The 20610-nt window shown below is 39.5% G+C and overlaps 1 protein-coding gene across 5 annotated transcripts in view; it reads right to left on the bottom strand.

The window, feature by feature from the left end:
* glra2.L (glycine receptor alpha 2 L homeolog) overlaps positions 1-20610 on the bottom strand; it is a 124099-nt gene that overhangs the window by 56185 nt on the left and 47304 nt on the right. For all 5 annotated transcript variants that reach the window (XM_041581624.1, XM_041581626.1, XM_018246018.2 and 2 more), the window contains 3 exons: positions 16190-16413; positions 5947-6029; positions 5354-5491 (listed from right to left, as the gene is read on the bottom strand). In XM_041581624.1, coding sequence (XP_041437558.1) covers positions 5354-5491; positions 5947-6029; positions 16190-16413 — 445 coding nt within the window. The remainder of the gene's footprint in view (positions 1-5353; positions 5492-5946; positions 6030-16189; positions 16414-20610) is intronic.

The following is a 20610-nucleotide window of genomic DNA, read 5'->3' as shown; positions in this document are numbered from 1 at the left end:
TATTTGACTATATGTATTTTGTGGTCACAGCCTCATTGCACCCCCGCCTAATGGTTTTAAAAAATAGTGGTGAGCACAACTTTCCCTTGTTTGTTATAGTTTATACAGGAGCAGTGACCAGCTCCATGTTGTAGCTCCCACCCTTCCCAGCTATAGTCAGGTGATCCCACTGGTGTCTAATAAAAGGGCAGCCAAGTATGGAGGTTTACTTTGAAAGCAGCAAGTTAAGTTGCAGGTAATACCTAGTCCCTTTGTAAAATGTATAATGAAGCAATAGAATTCTTAATGAATCAGATAAAATTGAGCATAGGACTGGCCAGATATGGGATGACTTTGACGTAGTTGGCCAGCTTAAATATATTGCAATATGTGGACAAACAATCCCTGTTTTGTTTGGAGGGTAAGGCATTTTTTAGTAGCAGTATGCACAAAATGTCTCTGTCTTAAATATATTGATAATGGGTTGAGTGCAGAGGACTCTTGTATTTGACTATATGTATTTTGTGGTCACAGCCTCATTGCACCCCCGCCTAATGGTTTTAAAAAATAGTGGTGAGCACAACTTTCCCTTGTTTGTTATATATATATATATATATATATATATATATATATATATATATATATATATAAAGAATGGTGCCATTTAACATTATCAAGAATAACTATATGCACAAATGCAGTGTCGGACTGGGCTGGCGGGACACCGGGGAAAAAACCCGGTGGGCCCCAGCCCTGGAGGTCCCTGACAGCCCAGTCCTGGTCCTTACACAGAAGCAGCACAGATTGCCATCCCAAATATCACCCTAATGGACTTGGCTTCCACATAGAGCCCTTTGCATCTGGGGTGAGGTCAACTGTCCGACGCTGCACAAATATGTCATCCCAAATATCATCCTAACGGACTTCACTTCCACATTCATAACATAACTGTCCTTCAGTCTGGGCCTCTCCATCCCCCACATTTTGGGAACTACTCCCTTTAGAGCATTGAGTGCTTAGGTGATTATATACGTATTTAAGCAAGGGGAAGCCTTCATGGCAATTAAAAGGCATTCCTTCCTGTAAAGGCACCAAGGAGATGTAGTAAAATGTCTCAGCACATGACCATACATCCCACCACTTACATTAGGGACTATCCCCAATATGAAGTATAAGGCACTAAGTTTGCTCAGGAGCAGTAACCCATGACAACCAATAAGATTCTTGCATTTAAACAGGCGACTAGTAAATTCTACTTGCTGATTGGTTGCTATGGGTTACTGCCCCATGCCAAACTTAGTGCCTTTTATTACATAACCCCATTGGGCCTCTATGTTGTGTCAGTATTTCAGCAGTTGCAACATGGCTTCAGGATTGCACCAAGGCTTTAGGAATCTAACACCATGTCTACTTGTGTGCTAGGCTATAATGCTATGTCAACCAGCATGGTTTTGTAACTTCTTTGGCCCTAGTACAGGCAATTTCCCCAGGTGATTTAAATTGCCATAAAATTGTTAATTTGTGTATTATGGCTCTTTAGATAAAACACCCAATGAATATACAATATACAATAATATAATGTTGTTTATTAATGAAGAGGAAGTGGAAGGCCTATGAGAAATCTTACCGCAAGTTAACCGTCTCATTAAACCAAGTGAAGTCTGTTTTTAAAGAGCACACAGTAAGAAATTTGGACTAGGCAATGATGATGGGCTATTCATGTCTTTTTTTTTAAAACAGGTACAATGAAAAAAACGTGGTCCGTTCACTACTACACTTCTTAACTTTGCTTCAAAGACATTGGATATTCAGACACACACAGTTTCCCCAAACTTTTTCCCGTGTACTGCAAAATTGTACGAGATGTTAAATCTTTAGATCCAAAATAAACATCTTCTGTACAACCAGCATTTGCTAAAATCGCCATAAAAAGACATTCTCTGCCTCTTCTTTTCACCCTTTTTTTTTAAATGTCTTTCTTCCAGTGGTTTCAGGCAATCACAGAAATGAATGTATTATTGATGTACTTATTACACGCTCCCAGGATTTCGGTTAAAATTGATCCAATGTGACACCAACATTCTCCTTCTTCTATTAGATGATATCCGTGTATGAAACCTCTTTTTTCCGAAGCTCTAAAAGTTTTAAATCGTGTATGGACTCTATTCTGATTGTGACCTTCCTACACTTGCATCGCAGAGGTTTCTCTTTTTAATGTGACAGATGCAAGTTTGACACATATGGCTGCATCTGTCACATTCTATTAAGAGACTGAGGACAATGACAATGCTGATAAAGCTGAAGAATTCTTGTCTTTGAAAACCAAAGCTTCAATAAATACGTATTCGTCAAATATCTGCTCTTGGAAGCCAACGGGTTACTGAAAAGCAAACAAAAAGTTCCCATTAGTCAACAGCAAGGTGGATTTTCTTTGTGGCCTCTATTGTTAGTAATAGATACAATCCCCAGCATTCTATGTCAAACATTGACCAAAAATTAGGTCATGCCAACTAGAAGCCTGATGTAAGGGGCCCAGGGCTCAGCCAGAGGTAGCAGACGAGGGAGGAAGCACAGTCCAACCAGATCGAGGTATCCAAGGGGTTAAGAGAAAGGCGAAGTCAGGTCCAGGCAAAAGGTCGGTACAGACGGCAAAGATTCAATACACGGTTAAACAGGCAAGGTCAGGATCAGGATTAATAGCAGAAGTAATATAGCGCACCCAGGAACTCACTATGTGGAACTATTGTAGGGCAAAGTCAGCAGTGCTCCAGCGTCTTTTATAGGCCTCCTTTGGCACCAAAAACGGACACAGAGACGTCATGACGCTGGTGTCTTCACGCTGGCATTTTAACACTGGCGTCCAATCTGATGCTGACACTTCGGCGCTGGCAACAAATTCCAGCAACGTGTCTGACGCTGGCGTGATGTCACAGAGCTGCGCCCAGGAGGAATCGCATGGGAGATGCTGCCATCTTGGACGCTGCCATCTTGGGACACCAGGTAAGTCTTCCTTACACCTGATAGGTTGACATTCATGCTCCAGTGATTTTGTTGTGCAGGAAATGCTAATAGACTGGTATTATAGTATTAAGGATTCTATTGCTCTAAGGATATTCAACCTTCTTCTCACAACCCCCCCCCTCCGGCACACACCAAAAGCTGTAGGCAAGTGAGCACGGGAAACCTGCTTTCTGAACTTTATTTTTCTTTTGGAATTCAAAAGAAATGGTAATGTGACCTTTACTGAAACAACCAAGAGGAAAAACAGCAAGATGTTATTCATTTCTTTTGTCTGCATTTTCTTTCCTAAAAGAAAGATCGGTTTTAAGGGGAAAGGCTTCTTAAAATAAACTGCATGGTGACCTTTTTTTTGTGGAACATTCTAAAATCCATGAATTAAACACAGATTTAGGGGTAATAGTATTTAGTATGACATAACAAATGCTAGTATCCTTGATAGAATATAAGAATTCATTGGTAGGGGTATGTTCTCTCTCTCTCTCTCTCTCTTTTCTCAAAAAGAACACTACTTGAAGGTCATCTTTGATCTACAAGAGATCTTCAAGAGTTTGAATTTGGTAGACTCTTAGTTTTTTCAAGCTTCCCAACTATGTTACTAGGTTCTATACCTTGCTTTTTGGAACATATGTGTTTTGCTGCAAATGTATTTAAAAACTTTGGGTAAAAAGAATAAATAGGCTACTGGTGAAATTATAGCAGAGCAGAGAGTTCTTGTAGTAACATCTTCTCACAATCCAAACAACCTGTTTCTGTCTCATTGTGTTCATATGTTTAGCCAGAGTCCTACAACTAAATGACCTAAGGAAAACCTAATGAAGCATTACAGGACTGCAATATATGTAGCAGTTAGATACACTAGTTAGATACACCTACAAGCAGGTGATTATTTTTGAATTCTTGGTTTAAACGCAAGGTTTAGTTTCATAAAAACCATGTGTTTCATAAAAACCATGTATTGCTAAACTGAGCCTCCTGTTGGTTGCAAGTTTACATAGAAGCTACCAATACCCAATCACAACCCTAATTCGGAAGCCCCAGAAACTTTTTGCATGCTCATGTTGCTCTCCAACATTATTTTACACTTGAATGTGACTCATCGGTAAAAAATGTTAGGGACCCCTGCACTAGATAGTGACTGTGAAACTCTCTTCTTGAGAAACAAGCAAGGATGGCAAGGAGAGCCAATTGCTGTGTCTAATAGTTTATTGATGCCTCCTACCCTCTATTATTCAGCAATGCCAAGATTTCCTGGAACAATAAGCATTATATAGACACTTAAGACTGATATGGTACATTTGGCACCATAACTGCAATACCCTTCCATCGACCTGTTTTTGGCCAAACATTAGGCATCATTAAGCAATGTCATACGCTGTCCTTTGTTGGGAAACTGTGAGAACTATATATGCAATATCTGTAAAAGTTTTGTCATTTAACCCTTCTAGTCGCTGATTCCTGGCCTCCACAGCCCTGTTTTCACTCCTACCTTTGATGAACAGTTACCCCAAAGAATTGACTTTTACAAGCTTCTACATACTGTACATGACCATGAGAATGATGGGGTATCCATTGCTTTATTAACACACAAGCCAACATTCGGTATTCTTATTTTATATTTAATACACATCCTAGCAGTAAAATGAATAGTTGCATTTATAGACCTAAGATCATTAAAGATAGGGCAAATAACAGCAGAGATATTTTAAATACCTTTATAGCATCAGTTGTGTTGTAAATAAGAAAGGTTTTCATCATACAGAACCCTTTATGGCATCCTCATGTCTACATAGTGGTTCAATCATAGACATTTTTTAATAGTTTTTTTTTAACAAACTCACAATTCCCCCAAGAGCAATCTAACCTTACATTAATAATGTGTTTGAGGACATTAGGGCAGATTTATCATGTCCTGCCATTATTCTTATTGTGTGGTAATAATGCTTGCTAGATGGACAATAACTTCTTAGAATCCTTAATCCCCACATAAACTAAAAATTTAAAGGGGTGTTAGAGCCCGGTGTTTCTGCTGAGCTCTAATACCCCCTAGAGCAGAAATTTCTGAAATATCAACACATGTACCTTTGGTAAATATGACAGTTCCACAAAACCCTTGTAAATAGGGACAATATCTTACTGCTGTAAATCTACCGGGATTCCCCAGTTCAATATTTCATAAATCTGATACATTATTTTAATATTAAGGAAGGAAGATTCGTAACAAGAGAGAAAATGGTGAAACACTAAAAAAACTAATTAAATCGTTATATTTAAAACAATTAAAATATATTATAATAAACCACTTCCACAATAGTGGAACCCACAATGCCCAAATACAAGAAAAGAGAACATTTACCTGTGTTGTAGTGTTTAGTGCAATAGCCGAGTTCATTTTCTTCTTTCAGTATAAACTGCGGCAAAGTCAAACCATCAGCAACTTGCACAGGGCTAGTACTCAGCCATTCAAATATAAGGTCATTCATTGTGTAACCAACTGGAGTAAACAAATCACAGATGAATACATTGGAAAAACTGAAGGCTCAGGGAAAAAAAAAACAATATTGTCATATTTCAAGACTGAAGTGTTTTCAGCTTCCCCAGTACACACGTATTTCATTATTTTTCTGTATTTGTTCAGTGTCTGTTGTTTTAACCACATTGGGTTAAGACATGATGCATTTGCTTTTTTGAGAACAGTAATTCTGAATATCTTATATTCTGCTCATAAAATTATAGCTTACCAAGCAACTCAACATAATCAAAGTGCAATGGAATATATGTTAATATATAGAATTTTAAAATGTCTACTGTGAGCTCAATCCTTATTTACCCTGGGACTTATGTAAATGAGAAGGAGATAGAAAAGAATAGAGAAAAGTCAGATTTAGGTCAGGAAAACATAAGAAATACAGTAAATGAACGGGTGCAGGGTAAGTGTTGTATACTCACAGCTCTCTAGCTGCATTGCACAGGTTTGCACATCCATTGGAAAATTCTTCAGGTCCATCGGACATGACAAGGTCAAAGTTAACCTATGGTAGAAAACAAAATGCTTTACCCAAAATGGACATTCTGGAACGTTTCTAGAGCTGTACCGTTTCTCTCCTTGTAAATCAGACTTTATCCCAGGTTGTCATCTTTTTAAATAAAGTACTTTGACCATATTCTGTTTACCTTTTTAACTACTCTTTGTTTGTGATGTACTGTAAGCCAATGCCACATTCTAAAAGGATATACAGAATGCCAAAATCTCACTTTTAGACCCATTATTTTGCCCTGTCTTTTGTCTCGCTCCTTCTCTCTTGTTTTAAACTGGAGGCTCTAAGAAACAGGTAGCTCCTGTATTGGTCTATATTTGTTGTACTGTGCATTGGGATTGGTTGCCAGTGTCACCTTAAAAATGGATGGACACGTGTCATTTATTGTGTCTTGTGCTGATCAAAAGATGGACAATAATAATAATAATAATAATGTGTCTTTCAACTCAAAGGGGCAAATTCACTAAGCGTCGAAGCGTCGAACGCTAGCGTTACTTCGCTAGCGTTTGTCATTTTCGTTACTGCGCAAATTCACTGACGAACGCTGGCGTAGTTTCGCTAGTGTTACTTCGCACCCTTACGCCTGGCGAAGTTACGCTAGCGACGTAACTACGCAAATTCACTAACGCGCGCAGTGTACTGAACGCTACCTTTTACGCTAGACTTCCTTCGCCACCTCAGACCAGGCGAAGCGCAATAGGGTAGATAGGGATTGTTTCAAAAAAAGTCAAAAAAACGCTGGCATGTTTTCTACATTATGGGTGATAGGCTGAAAAAGATTGTACATTTTTTTGGGGCTCCCCTCCTTCCCCCTACATTTCCTGACTCATGGCAACTTACCTAGACAGTGGGCACATGTGTAGGGCAAAATAAAATTTTTATTTGATGATTTGAAGGTTTTCTAGCCATTTGTAGTGCTGATACGTATTCCTCCATTGAAATTTGAATTTCGCGCCGAATGCAAATTAGCCTTCGCTAGCGTAACTTCACTTTACTTAGCGAATCAACGCTAGCGCAACTTCGCAACCTTACGCTACCCCTGAGCGCAACTTCGGATTTTAGTGAATTTGCAAAGCGCTGGCGAAACTACGCCTGGCGAAGTGCGGCGAAGTGCGGCAAAGTTACGCCTGGCACAACTACGAATCTTAGTGAATTTGCCCCAAAGAATCGACATTTAGGGGATATACAAAATCCATGACTTTTCTAAGTCAACAGATGTTTATCAACACGAACACGGTGAAGCAATGGCACTCAATGTACTCAGCACACCAAACTACCAGTATTAAGCAGCTGCCAGTTGTTTATGAGTTGTGACTTTGTAAACTGACTCATAATTCATTTTACATAATAGTATGTGTTCTTGAGGACTGTTTTCATGACAGACAATGAATCTGCTATATCTGTTATATAAATACTAATATTAACATAAGTAAACATAGTAAACTGAAGTGAATGTTACGCTTTCTTTATAAATATATATATAAAGGGCCTTTTATGACTGCAAGTGAAATGTGCCATTTCAGCTGCAATTCTCCATTTTATTTTTACCTACAATGCACCATTCCCCCCCTCCATAATTGCAGCCGCATGGGGAGCTGTGCTCAATTTAATTGCATGAAAATGAATGCAATTGCGTTTTTTTGCAAACCACGTGCAAAGTTGCATTCAGCATTCTCAACATGGGGCTACGTCACTTGCAGAGCTCATGTCAAGAACAGCATTTGCATCTATTGCAAGTTGCAGTCAAAAGACTTGGGTGTGACACGCAATGTACTTAGCATACCAAACTACCAATATTATGCAGGCCTTTTGTTTACACATAAAGTAAAGATACTCTGCCTACTGCCATTTATCTCTGGGTGAACACAATATCTCAGTATTCCTCAACAACCAAAGACTGTTGCCCCTATACGTTGAACTGCATATTGATAGTAAGACTATTTAGAGACCAATTGGATGTCACTTGCCAGAAGATCGGGTCATGAATCTGACACATTTTGCGTTGCCAAAAACGTTAACACATTCTGCAAGCACATTGATGTCAATGGGCATTTTTTTATGCACAACATTTTTCAAGCAGTTCCAATAATTTTTTACTATAAAATATATATAGGCATTTTTCCTATATGGGCAAAATATTTCCATTTTCCTATGGGGGTTACATTTCTTCCTTAACCCCTTCCAGTCCTTGCACACATCAGGGACACACACACACAAGTCAAGTGTTTATTCAACTATAGCCATTTCTAGAACAGCACAGAAACACATGCTCCACTGAACAGATTCAATGATTCTCAGAATTGCATTAAAACCATGACACAGAGCTCCGACAAATATTGCCTGTAGATGCTCCAGTGAGTATAATATTATAGGTATAGGTATGTAATATGCCATAATGTCCTGTTTGGCTATAGCCTTCATTTACATTTTATATCTGCTTTTATTCCTTATAATGTGCCTTGTAGCGATTTATCAATAGAAATAGATTGAACAAAAACGGGTGTTTCTAAAGGATAGGGTTAGAATGAATAAATCCTGTTGCAGGAATAATATTCATGCCTGAACATTGAATTGATATTGAGGGGGTTATTTATTATGCTCTGAATATCCGAAATTCAAATAATTTGTGGTTTCCGGTAAAAAAAAAAACTACTACGAATTTTTCAGAATTTATTAAAGCCTGATGGTCTTAAAAGTCCAACTCCGGCATCTCAAAGCTCTCGAGGTCCTGTATAAGTCAATGGGGAAGCTACTAGTGTCTGCGCTGCTGTCCTTACTGATATACAATAATTTATCACTAATAATTAAGTTAATGTAATTACAGGCACAACATTTGCTCCAAGCCTGGTAACCCATAGTAACCAAATGATCATTTGGTAAATACTGCCTGCTGAGTTGTTACTATGGGTAAGTAGACCTGGAGCAAACTTGCATCTGTTATTAAATTGCCCCCAAACACTACAGTATTTTAAACCCTGGAAAAATTATGTTTGAATCTGCACTGATGTTAAGTATGTTTTTTTGTTTTTTATTAAAGCCTTGTGTGAGCCTGGAGAAAGCCTAGCAATAAGCACGGAGGGTTTTTAATTTTCTGTGTAGTGTTGTTGTATGGATTCCACTGCATGGGAATGGACTGGTAACTGATTTCAGGTCTCCCAATGTGATCAACGCTGAGCAAATTCAGTTTTATTGCATTCAGTATGGCTCTCCATTCCTATTCAGTAAGTCCTTGAGTTGTACATTTCAACTTATTTGAGTTGATCGTTTGCTCTGCAGGCCACTAGTGCAAATTAGGCACCGATGTGTATGAAAAATAATGGTACTATTGACTGAAGTCACACAATCACAGCTATACTAAGGGGCAGATTTACTAACCGACGAAAATTCGCCAGCGTCCACTTCGCACCCGGCGCAACACTTCACCAGGCAAAAATTCGCTCAGACAACGCTAATTAGGAGTTTTGTCGCAGGCGCCGAACTCTGGCGACTTTTCACTAGCGTTACTTCGGCAATGCGAGCATTTGATTGTGAAGATGAGCTCAGATCAATTTGCAAAGGGTGGGAAATGTAAAGTTGTATGGACGTCTTTATGTTAAATGTTGGTGCAAAAACTTACACTTTTTAAACACATGTCCAGGGAACCTTAATAAAGACAATAGAGTTGTTATAATGCCCGAAACATGAGCCCACTGTAAAATTAATGTTCCATATGTTATAAAATGTATGGAGAAAACCGGTTACCAAAAATAAATTTTTTAAGGACTTTTGCAGGCTATCACTCTGAATAAGATGCCAGCAGTTTTTGAACTTTGATGCATTTTCCACTCAAATAATATAATGTAAGTGCCAGAAGATTGAGGAAGATCCAGGGTCGGACCCCCTTTGGCCCCTACTGGGACGCGCCGAGCATGAAGGAGTTGCTCGGCGCACATGCCCAAACAGCGCCACGCATATGCGCAAATGGTGCCGCTGGGCAACTCGAATAATGGGAAAGGGGGTCTGGCCCGGCAGGGGCCCATGAGGGTCAGGGGGCCCACCGGGTTTTTTCCCGGTGTCCTGCCGGGCCAGTCCGACCCTGGGAAGATCTATGTACTCCACTGCACTTCGCCTGGTCTGAGCTGGCAAAGACGAGTCTGGCAAAAGAGGTAACATTCAGTAAAATCTGCATTTTAGTGAATTTGCGGCGTACCGTGCGTTCGCCAGAATGAATTGTCGCCTGGTGATAGAGTGTGAATGACCGCTACCGCCTGTCTATTTCACTAGCGAATTGTTGCATGCACCCGTTAGTAAATTGTCCCTGCGGGGGTAATGCTAACGAATTGACGCTAGCGTTAGCCACTTCACCCTTTAGTAAATCTGCCCCATAGTGTGTAATGCCATGGCAAATGTCTCTGTTCATATCAGCAATTAAATAAAAATACTGCACTTTTCCATGTAATTCCTAGGGAAGCAGTTAAAAGGAGACTATCACTGGCAGCTTTGTATTATGTGCACCTTTGTCTGTAGCATGATTTATATAGTACTGTATCTCCTGCAGCATGCTCTGCTGAATATAAAGCTTGTTCTGTAGTTCTTCCACTGTCCTACTTGCTAGATTGATACCGGCTTTCTAGAAGGTTAATGTTATCTACAAAAGAACCTCTCATAATCTCACTTGAGTCCTGTAGATTTGAACTGAAAACCTGCTGAGGCTGCAATAGGTAAAAGCTAAGAAGAAATGCTATAATAAGTCTCTCTGCCCCGCGGGGTGGGATAAGTGCAGATCAGTCTGTACCTGGCAGGAAGGATACACCTCTCCTTTATAACATTAACTGTCTGCTGTCAAACCATCACACCCTCAGGCTTTCTGACACTGACCCATTCGCATGTGTTCTCTATTGATATTATATCTAGCACAGTATAACCTTCAAAGGTTAAAGATTGATATAATAAATGCATTAAAATAACAACTTCCAGAACTGGCTGCTCATCACTTTCTACTCCCAACATTCTCAAACTGGAACAATTTCGCTTTTACTGTTCTCAGTCCACCCCTTCAGTCCACCCAGATCACACCAGGATTTGTCCACATCATGCGTTGTTCTGATAGCTACAAAGTAGCAGGTAGTGGTTTTAAAATATGGCTACAAATGCTGTGTTTTATTTACTGAACTTACTGTAAAGGCAAAGAGCTTCAGCAGCCCTATTATAGTAAAGATCCAGTCCTTTATGTTTGTCCCCTGCAGGTCCCCTTCTTGGACCTTGCCAGACATTATTTGAGTGTCAGTGGCACTGCACATGCTCTGTGTGCTCTAAGCTGCTGTTGACAAGCTAAGCTTAGGGACTGTTATACATTATCAAAACATTAGTAGAAAGTTAGTTTAGTTTCCATCTCTCATAGAGCTAGTGCTACCAGTTTGTAGGTCCCTAGCTTCAAGTAACTGGCAGCCAAAAAAATATGGGATACTAAGGGCATCTAGGAGCACAGGCACAAATAATTACTGCTAAAAGGCAATGGTGACCTTGGCAGGGCCAGGCAAGGCCAGCCGGGTGCCCAAGGCAACCCAACGAGCCATGTCGCCCCCTCACGCACGTCTGCCTAAGCATGTGCGAACAGACACAAGTCCACACACAATCGAGAGTGAGCATGTTTAAACAGGCGCCCATCCACACACTTTACCTTTGGTGGACAGAACCCGCTGAGGACCTCTCTGTGAGGGGACACTCCGGGGACTAGGTGTAGGCGACAGATAAGGTATGTGCCTGGCACCCCCCAAACTTTACACCCTAGGCACATGCCTCTTCTGCCTACCCCTAGTTCCGGCACTGGACCTTGGGCTAACTCTTTGTTAAGCTTTAGTCAGAAGAACAAAAGTCTTCTTAATAACTTGACCTGGTCCAGAGTCCTCCCTCAACCCCCTAAATTTCCCCTTATACCTGGTTCTAAAAAACCAAAGTAGTGCAGTTGGGTGCCATCTTGGGCCTCTTCAGGTCCTCTTTTCTGCGATCACCGACACCAAGCCAATTGAAGCTGATTTGGATCTGACATGCTTGGTGTCAGTGGCTGCAGAGAAGAGAAGTGGACTGAAATGGCACCTGCCAAGTAAATCTGATTCAAATTCACCATTAGATTTGAGAAAGGTGCCTCAGGACCTTTCTCGAATCCTGTTCAGGATTCAGATTCCGGCAAATTCCCTTTTTTCAGTCATGCCAATTATGTTACTTTTTAAGTCAAGGGACTTTAAAGTAGAGATGCACCGAATCCAGGATTCGGCCGAATCCTTCTGCCTGGCCGAACCGAATCCGAACCCTAATTTGCATATGTAAATTAGGGGCGGGGAGGGAAATCACGTGACTTTTTGGTCACAAAACAAAGAAGTAAAAAACGGTTTCCCCTTCCTACCCCTAATTTGCATATGCATATGCAAATTAGGTTTCGGATTCGGTTCGGTATTTGGCCGAATCTTTCGCAAAGGATTCGGGGATTGGGCCGAATCCAAAAAAGTGGATTCAGTGCATCCCTACTTTAAAGCTCTGGTCTGGACAATGGAAGTCTATACAGTCACCTACATTGCATTTCTATTTACTAACATTTGGATTTTTGTTTTTTTCTCTAAGTATTTGTGTTTTTTCATTTCTCTAAAACTCAGAAAAATCTAGATTTGCTAAGTGTAAAAACTAAGAAATACTCCAATACAAATCTTTTCCACCTAAAAGCAGTTGAGGTTCCATAGAAGTCAACGGGAGCTGCACTGATCATATTGGACATTCTTTTTAGACTTTCAGAGTTTTTCGGATTCGTTTTCACTATGAATTGTACCAAAAAAAATTTTAATATATTTTTTCCATTTGTACATTTTATATTCTGATCTTGTAATAAATTACATGGCATTTGTGATTTTAGTTAAAAACAAGTTCATTTGCAGTTTCAAAAACCTTTAAAACCATTAAAATTAGAATGTTGATAAATGTGCCTCTTAATGTTGCTCATATTTTATTAAACAAATTAAGTTCAGACTCTGACAAACATCTGTAGAGTATTTGAGGAAATCCAGAACTCTGGGATTTGTTGCCTGCCTGCCTGTATATATACAGTACCTGAAAACCTGTGATCAAGTTCAACCCAAAACACAGGCAACAGGTGATTTTTTTATGTTTGGGGAGGCTAGCACATAGTAGGGTAAATATAGGTCCAATAATGGATTAATGCAGTGCCCATTCCATGTATTAAACCACAGAAAACATGACACGATACATACAATACCTATTCTTTTTAGAGCACATGGCAGGATCAGTACAGTGCCAGTTTCCTGCATAACAACCCCAGAACGTATTATATGATAGAACAGGATAAGAATAGTGTACAGGTATGGAACCTGTTATCCAGAATGCTCAGGGCTTGGGGGTTTCCAGACAATGGATCTTTCATAATTTAGATATTCATACCTTAAGGGGCCGATTCACTAAATTCGAGTGAAGGATTCGAAGTAAAAAAACTTCGAATTTCGAAGTATTCTTTGGGCTACTTCGACCATCGAATGGGCTACTTCGACCTACGACTTCGAATCGAAGGATTCAAACTAAATATCGTTCGACCATTCGATAGTCGAAGTACTGTCTCTTTAAAAAAAATTTCGACCCCCTAGTTCGGCAGATAAAAGCTACCAAAGTCAATGTTAGCCTATGGGGAAGGTCGCCATAGGCTTTCCTAAGTTTTTTTGATCGAAGGATATTCCTTCGATCGTTGGATTAAAATCCTTCGAATCGTTCGATTCAAAGGATTTAATCGTTCGATCGAAGGAATAATCCTTCGATCGTATGATCGCAGTATTTGCGCTAAATCCTTCGACTTCGATATTCGAAGTCGAAGGATTTTAATTCCTAGTCGAATATCGAGGGTTAATTAACCCTCGATATTCGACCCTTAGTGAATCAGCCCCTAAGTCTACTAGAAAATCATTCAAACGTTAAATAAACCCAATAGGCTGGTTTTGCCTTCAACAATGATTAATTATATCTTAGTTCGAGTACAAGTAACTGTTTTAATATTACAGATAAACAGGAAATCTTTTTGAGACTTTGAATATGGTCTTTCCATCATTTAAACATTAAATAAACCCAATAGGCTGGTTTTGACTTCAATAATGATTAATTACATCTTAGTTGGGATCAAGTACAAGTTACTGTTTTATTATAACAGAGAAAAGGGAAAGGATTTTAAAACTTTGGATTATTTGGATAAAATGAGAGCTGGCTTTCTATAATTTGGGGTTTCTGGATAATAGGTTTCTGCATAACAGATCCTATAACTGTTTACTATTTTTTGGTGTTGGTTTGTTAAAATCTACCTGCAGTATGGCTTCTAACAGAACCCTTGGCTAATAAGGAACTCAGTAATAGCCTGTATAATGATATTCATCATTTGTCATGTTGGACAGGATCTGCTATCGCTCTACGTCCATATTTTCAGGCATAACTGGAAATTACATGGCAATTCTAAGAGCTATTTCCATGGCTGTGTGCAAAATGACTTCCAATGTAGCATGGAAAATCAGCATTTGGCCTCATCAGTTTCACCGCCAAAATGTGCAACGTGATTGGAAAGGGGCTGAGTTGCATTTTTTTTCAGTAGCAGATTAGCATTTAGAATGGGGGCCCAGGAGGATTGATTGGAGCGGCGCAACATGAAAACTCTCGCTGATTGACCAAGTGGAAACAGAGGCAATTAATCTCATGCTAAAGCCGACACATGGGAAGGAGATAAATGTTACATAGCAGCTGGGTCACACATGGCTTTAACTCAGCGCCTGTCTGTTTGGAGGGTTTCCCCATAGCCTGTCTTTAGTAAACTGTATAGTACATGGATAGACCTGGCTTGTCTATGCTGAAGCATTACAGCACTGCCTATGGGAGTAACCTTCAGCCTTTGGCTTTCCATCTGCTGTTGAACTGTATCAATTATCAATTATCAATTAGGAGTACAATTATTTTTCCAAGTAAATATTTCGCAACTAAGGTCTAGATAAAGAATGATGATATCAGACATATCGGCTGATGACTTTGATTATTAAAGGTGAACTCCACAAAAACATAACTTAAGCTTTTTGAAAAGTAAACATCATCTCAAGCAACTTTACATTATACATCAATTAGAAAATATGCAGATTTTTCATGATTTTTAATGGTTTGGGACAGTTCTGTAAGCCTAGCCCCCTGCTCTCCTGCTGATCTGTCTGACTACTTTGCTGAACTGGCTGACTACTGTTACTTTGTATCAACAGCCACTGTCCTCAACCTGTATCCTCCAAACCCCACAATTCCCTGCACATGTGATTTCAATAAGGAACATGACATCACAGTGCAATGCATTGTGGGTTATGTAGTTCCTGCATGCTGTCTGTAAGCTGTGGAGAAGTTGTTACAATTTGTAACATCAGTGTTTAGTCCCTCCTTCCCTGCCAGGATTTCAAACAATGCAGAAAGAACTGTTACACAGCTGGATTTCAGCATAGAAAATGGCATTTATTGATACTTTTTGAAGAAACAGGTAACTGTGATGGGTATATTAGGGGTTCTGTGTTATGTGGGCCTCTTTATCTAATTTTTAGAACCCGGAGTTCCCCTTTAAAGGGCATGTAAAGGCAAAAAAATAAAAACCCATTTTTACTGTCTTTAATGAAAAAGAAACCTATCTCCAATATACTTTAATTAAAAAATGTGTACCGTTTTTATAAGAAACCTGACTGTATGCAGTGAAATCTCCCTTCATTTACTGCTGTGGATAGGAATTGTCAGATGGTCCCTAACTGCTGAGCAGGGAAACAATCATACTTATGAACAGCAGGGGGAGCCCCCGCCTTACTTCCCAGCCATGCAGAACTCAAGCAGCTTTGTTTCTGACGATCCCTAAGCAGCCCAGACCACACTGAGCATGTGCACAGTCTTAGTCTTGCAAAGATGTTTCACAAAGTTACAAGATGGTGACCCCCTGTAGCCAACTTTGAAAGCATAAATTATTTGTTTGATTAGGCTTGTGGTGCAGTAAGTTCATGGTTATATTTAGTATACAAAATACAGCATTTCTAGCCTTATTCTATTTTAGACTTTACATGCCCTTTAAGGCTCTTTAAAACTATTACTGGAGGTAAAATTCAATAGAAAAACCCCTTTCTTACCTGATACTGTAAAGCACATTCCCATTCTTAAATATCCGCAGTAATTTGTTGTCCGTGGTGACATCGTGAAAGTTAGCTCCTTTCTCATTGGCAAAGAATAAATCAGGCTTCCAAATAGAATCCAACATGGAAGGGTCCAAATCCAAAGAATCGTCTGGGTATTCGCTATACGAAAGCCGAGGATCATTCCATGTTTGCCTCAAAAAAATGTTAACTCTGTAGTCCTATAAAAATGGCAGCAACACACTCATTAGCGTCAGTTATAAAAACGTATGTTTATAGCATATTATATAGCGTTGATCTTCCTTGTATTTGTGTGAACTGATTTTATGCAAAGTGGAATGTGACTGTGTCTTTGCACTTACTGTATGTGAGCGGGAAGTGCCATTTTGTTTACTCATTTGAGGCATTATACTTCAGAAACAGCAAAAGTAATATCTATGAATCCTAATTATTGTTTATAAATGACGAATTTAAGGCCAACCACATGGCAGCTGCCATTTGAATGTATAAAGCCAAATGTCATAGTCTTTACAGAAACCTGGAATCAAATGTTTCCTTTCAGTTTAAAGGGAAAGATGGCGCCACCTGAGCTCCTGTGCGCTGACTCTGCATCGAGCGGTAATTAAAGACTTAGGGGCATTTTGTAGGTATTAACACCTGTGCGAGGGGAACAGGGAGGGGGGACTATGGAGGGTAGGGGTTTTCATTAGTTTGGGTGTTTAGTTTTCTTTTAATGGAAAGCAGACTGAAGAGAATCCCTGCTTATTAACATAGTTCCCCAATATGCCACTCTTATATAGATTCTATAATGCAATATATAAATGTTCCACAAAAAACTGATGCATTGAAGGTACCCCATCCAGCAAGAACCCTTTATATAATGTCCCACAAACCAGTATTTTGCAGATTTTCTTGGTGTCACAGTGGTTAAACATGCCTACCTTACAGCAATTGCGTTGTGGGGTTGATTTAGTGTGGGTGTATAATAAGGTGAATAAATTGTAAGTTCTATTGGTTGCAGAGACCAGTGTAAATGATCTTGAGAATGTGATGCATGGCATGTTGGTGCTTCATAAATAAGTATAATAATAAGACTAAATACATTGGGGCAAATTCACTAAAGGACGAAGCGCCTAACGCTAGTGTTAATTCGCTAGCGTAGGGCATTTTCTTTAATTTGCTGATTCACTAACGGACGCTAGTGTTACTTCGCACCCTTACGCCTGGCGAATTTGCGCAACGGACGTAACTAGGCAAATTCACTAACGCACACATTGTTCTGAATGCTACCTTTTACGCCAGACTTCCTTCGCCACCTCAGAACAGGCGAAGTGCAAATTAAACATCGCTAGTGTAACTTCACTTTGCTTGGCGAATTAACGCTAGCGCAACTTCGCAACCTTCCGCTTCCCCTGAGCACAACTTCGGATTTTAGTGAATTTGCGTAGTGCTGGCGAAATTATGCCTGGCGAAGTGCGGCGAAGTGCGGCGAAGTGGACACTGGCGCAACTACGAATCTTAGTGAATTTGCCCCATTAAATCCATGTTTATTTCCCTCCAGAACAAAAAAACAGAGGGATCTACAGGTATATGTCCAGTTACAGTAGTATGGTTAATAGCAAATCACTTACTATTTGTGCACAATCAGTATAATGTAAAATAAAATGTGCCACCTAGTGCCAAATACACCCAACCCAAGTCTTATTATCCATCCACACAACCCTGATCTCACATTTCTGAATCTACTCAAAGTGTGAGAAATTACATCTCATTAGTACTGTACATCGCTAATCCTGATGTTTGTTCCCATTTGCACCATTACAGTAACTGTTAATCTTTCGTGTAATAAAATGGAAGTGTAGCTGATGTAGAAATTTACATTAATTAGTTCCTTAGTTCCTGGGCACAGGTTTCATTATCTAACGATTCACAAGATTGCTGCAATGCAGGTCATGTTATCATTACACCTTTACATGGCGGAAGGAAAGAGCTGATATGGGGCTCAGGGTGAATAATACTATCCTAATATTTATGCATTTCACATTGTAAAATATGGAGACTAAAACTGGACTGCATATTCTAAATTAGGCTTTACCAGTACTTTGTAAAGGGTAGAGTTACCCCCTCTTCACATACATCTATTCCTATTTTAATACGTGACAATACCCTGCTGGTCTATGCTGAAGGGCATTGCTTGCTACAGGCAAGTTTATTATCCACAAGTACCACCAGTCTCTTCTCCATCATGGATCTGCCCAACTTAGGTATTAGTGGCTGCATAGTTTTACAGCCGTATAATCTTACATTTATCAACCTTGGATCTTATATGCCACTTAGCCGGCATTCTCAGTTTGCTCATATTCTCCTGCAGGAATTAATTAACCTACATAGTTTTGTGTCATCTGCAAACACCAATGCATTACTTTTGGTGTCCTCCTACAAGTCATTAATGGACAAATTGAATAAAAGTGGACCCATACAGACCCCTACAGCATTCCACTATGAATCCTACTCCAAGTAGTCAATGTATCATTGATAACCACCCTCTCTACATGGTCCTTTAACCAGTTTCCTATCCATGGGCAACAGTATTATCAAGACCAATCTTAGTTTAGAGCAGAGGGAGACCACTGTGTTATGGGGTAGCTGTGGCATTGTATTCTTACACTTTCATTCAATCTGTATGGTAATACAGATACATAAATGTAAACATGAGCTTCTTTAGCAGTTTACCATAATCTGTGCTGCAGAAGGTTGACCTGCCGTTTTGGAAGAACCACCCATCTAGCCTCCAGCCTATTACAGGTGAGTTCTTATTACTGACACCAAAAAGGCTGATGTACTCTCACTGCAATCAGTAATAGATCTACATATCTCCTTGTATGTGTTACTAAAAACAATGGAAGACATCAGCTCTTACGCCTCTGGACAATGACTCAAAAAAGTTCAATGACATGTAATGGACCAAAGTAGATTATTTTTAGGAGCTCACAATCCTTCTAGAAGGTGACTTGCTGTTAAAATATATTAAAAATGCACATCAAATAGGACACAACTGGGTCTCCAACTGCCACAGGGTCCTGTTTTACTGGGACATAAAGCTGCAGGTATCAAATGACATCAACGCATGACCCTAGTTGGCGAGGCCTTAATCGCATATGGTTAAGACTAGTGATATAATTTTGGAAAGTAATTTTAAGACTGCAGAACCAATGCACAATCTTTTTTTCCTCTCATTTTGGCAAAATAAAATATATATGCTAATTAGTAGCACCTCTTATAGATGCTGGGAAAGTCCAACACTAGGAATGTCATTATACATGAATCTTTTCATATTAGACAAATAGATACAAAAAATGTAAACTACGTTAGTGTGTATTTAAGAAGATTTTTTTTAATAGAGAGAGACTACTAAGCCATGATTTCCTGAAACAAGGAAATTCCCTATTTAGAACAGATTATTTTCTGCATTATTTGTATCACAATCCGCCGAAAGAGTTTTACATCCAATTATGAAGCAAACTTGCTTCGCCTGCATTTTTCCTCCTTCATTCCCTTCCTTTACTGGCAGTCATGCCAAAGAGTATTAATCTATATTCCAGTAATGAAGCCAGTGTATAACCATAATTAATATGAACAAATTAGGAGTAGCAGATTTGGAAACAATAGCGTTTCAATGAGTTGATGGGTTTTTAAATGGCTTCCGTATGCCACATGGTATGCAGATCATTGACATACACGAAGCTGTTATCCTAGTAATGCCAGCACAGTTCAATCAAATCACCGTATCCTTCCCCATCCCCAACGCAGACGATGCAGGCTTCAATGAACTCCAATGCGTGAGAGCATTCCTCATTGTCTGCATGTTCCAAATAATTGCCATGTCCATATGCCAATGCTGGCTGTTTATGACAGAATAACATTGTTGCTTTAAATATTCAGATTCTGTCTGAATACAAACTACAAAAAATTAGCTATTCAGCTGCTGCTGATCGATCATCTTAAGAACCTCTTCTAGCCGGTGGCTTGGGTCAACTGCTGGCATCAATAGCAGCAAAGAGCCATAGATCAGTAATCCATGAGAAAAGTGAAACCAGATATAAAATAACATATTATCCATGTAGTCTTCTGATTCATAAGTTGAACTTAAGGTCAACCATCATGTCCTATTAAATGTGTTTTACATATGCATTATGTTTTACATGTGTCATCCCTGCAGGGAGCATGGGAACGAGAGTACAAGATTGTAGCACTTTCCCTTTTACCCCCAATGAGTAAAAACATAAAGTAAAGAGGTTTGTGTAAGGGCAGGATTCTCATGGTCCTCTCAAATCATTTTTATCTGAATTATCTCACAGCTCCAAGCAGTTTACACAATTTTTGTTGTTGTTGTGAAGCTCTTAAAAGGGGCAGTATGT

The sequence above is a fragment of the Xenopus laevis genome, chromosome 2L, assembly GCF_017654675.1.
Source record: "Xenopus laevis strain J_2021 chromosome 2L, Xenopus_laevis_v10.1, whole genome shotgun sequence".
In the NCBI taxonomy this organism is placed as follows: domain Eukaryota; kingdom Metazoa; phylum Chordata; class Amphibia; order Anura; family Pipidae; genus Xenopus; species Xenopus laevis.
Note: the sequence above shows the minus strand (reverse complement) of the source record. Positions and strands in the feature narration are given on the sequence as shown.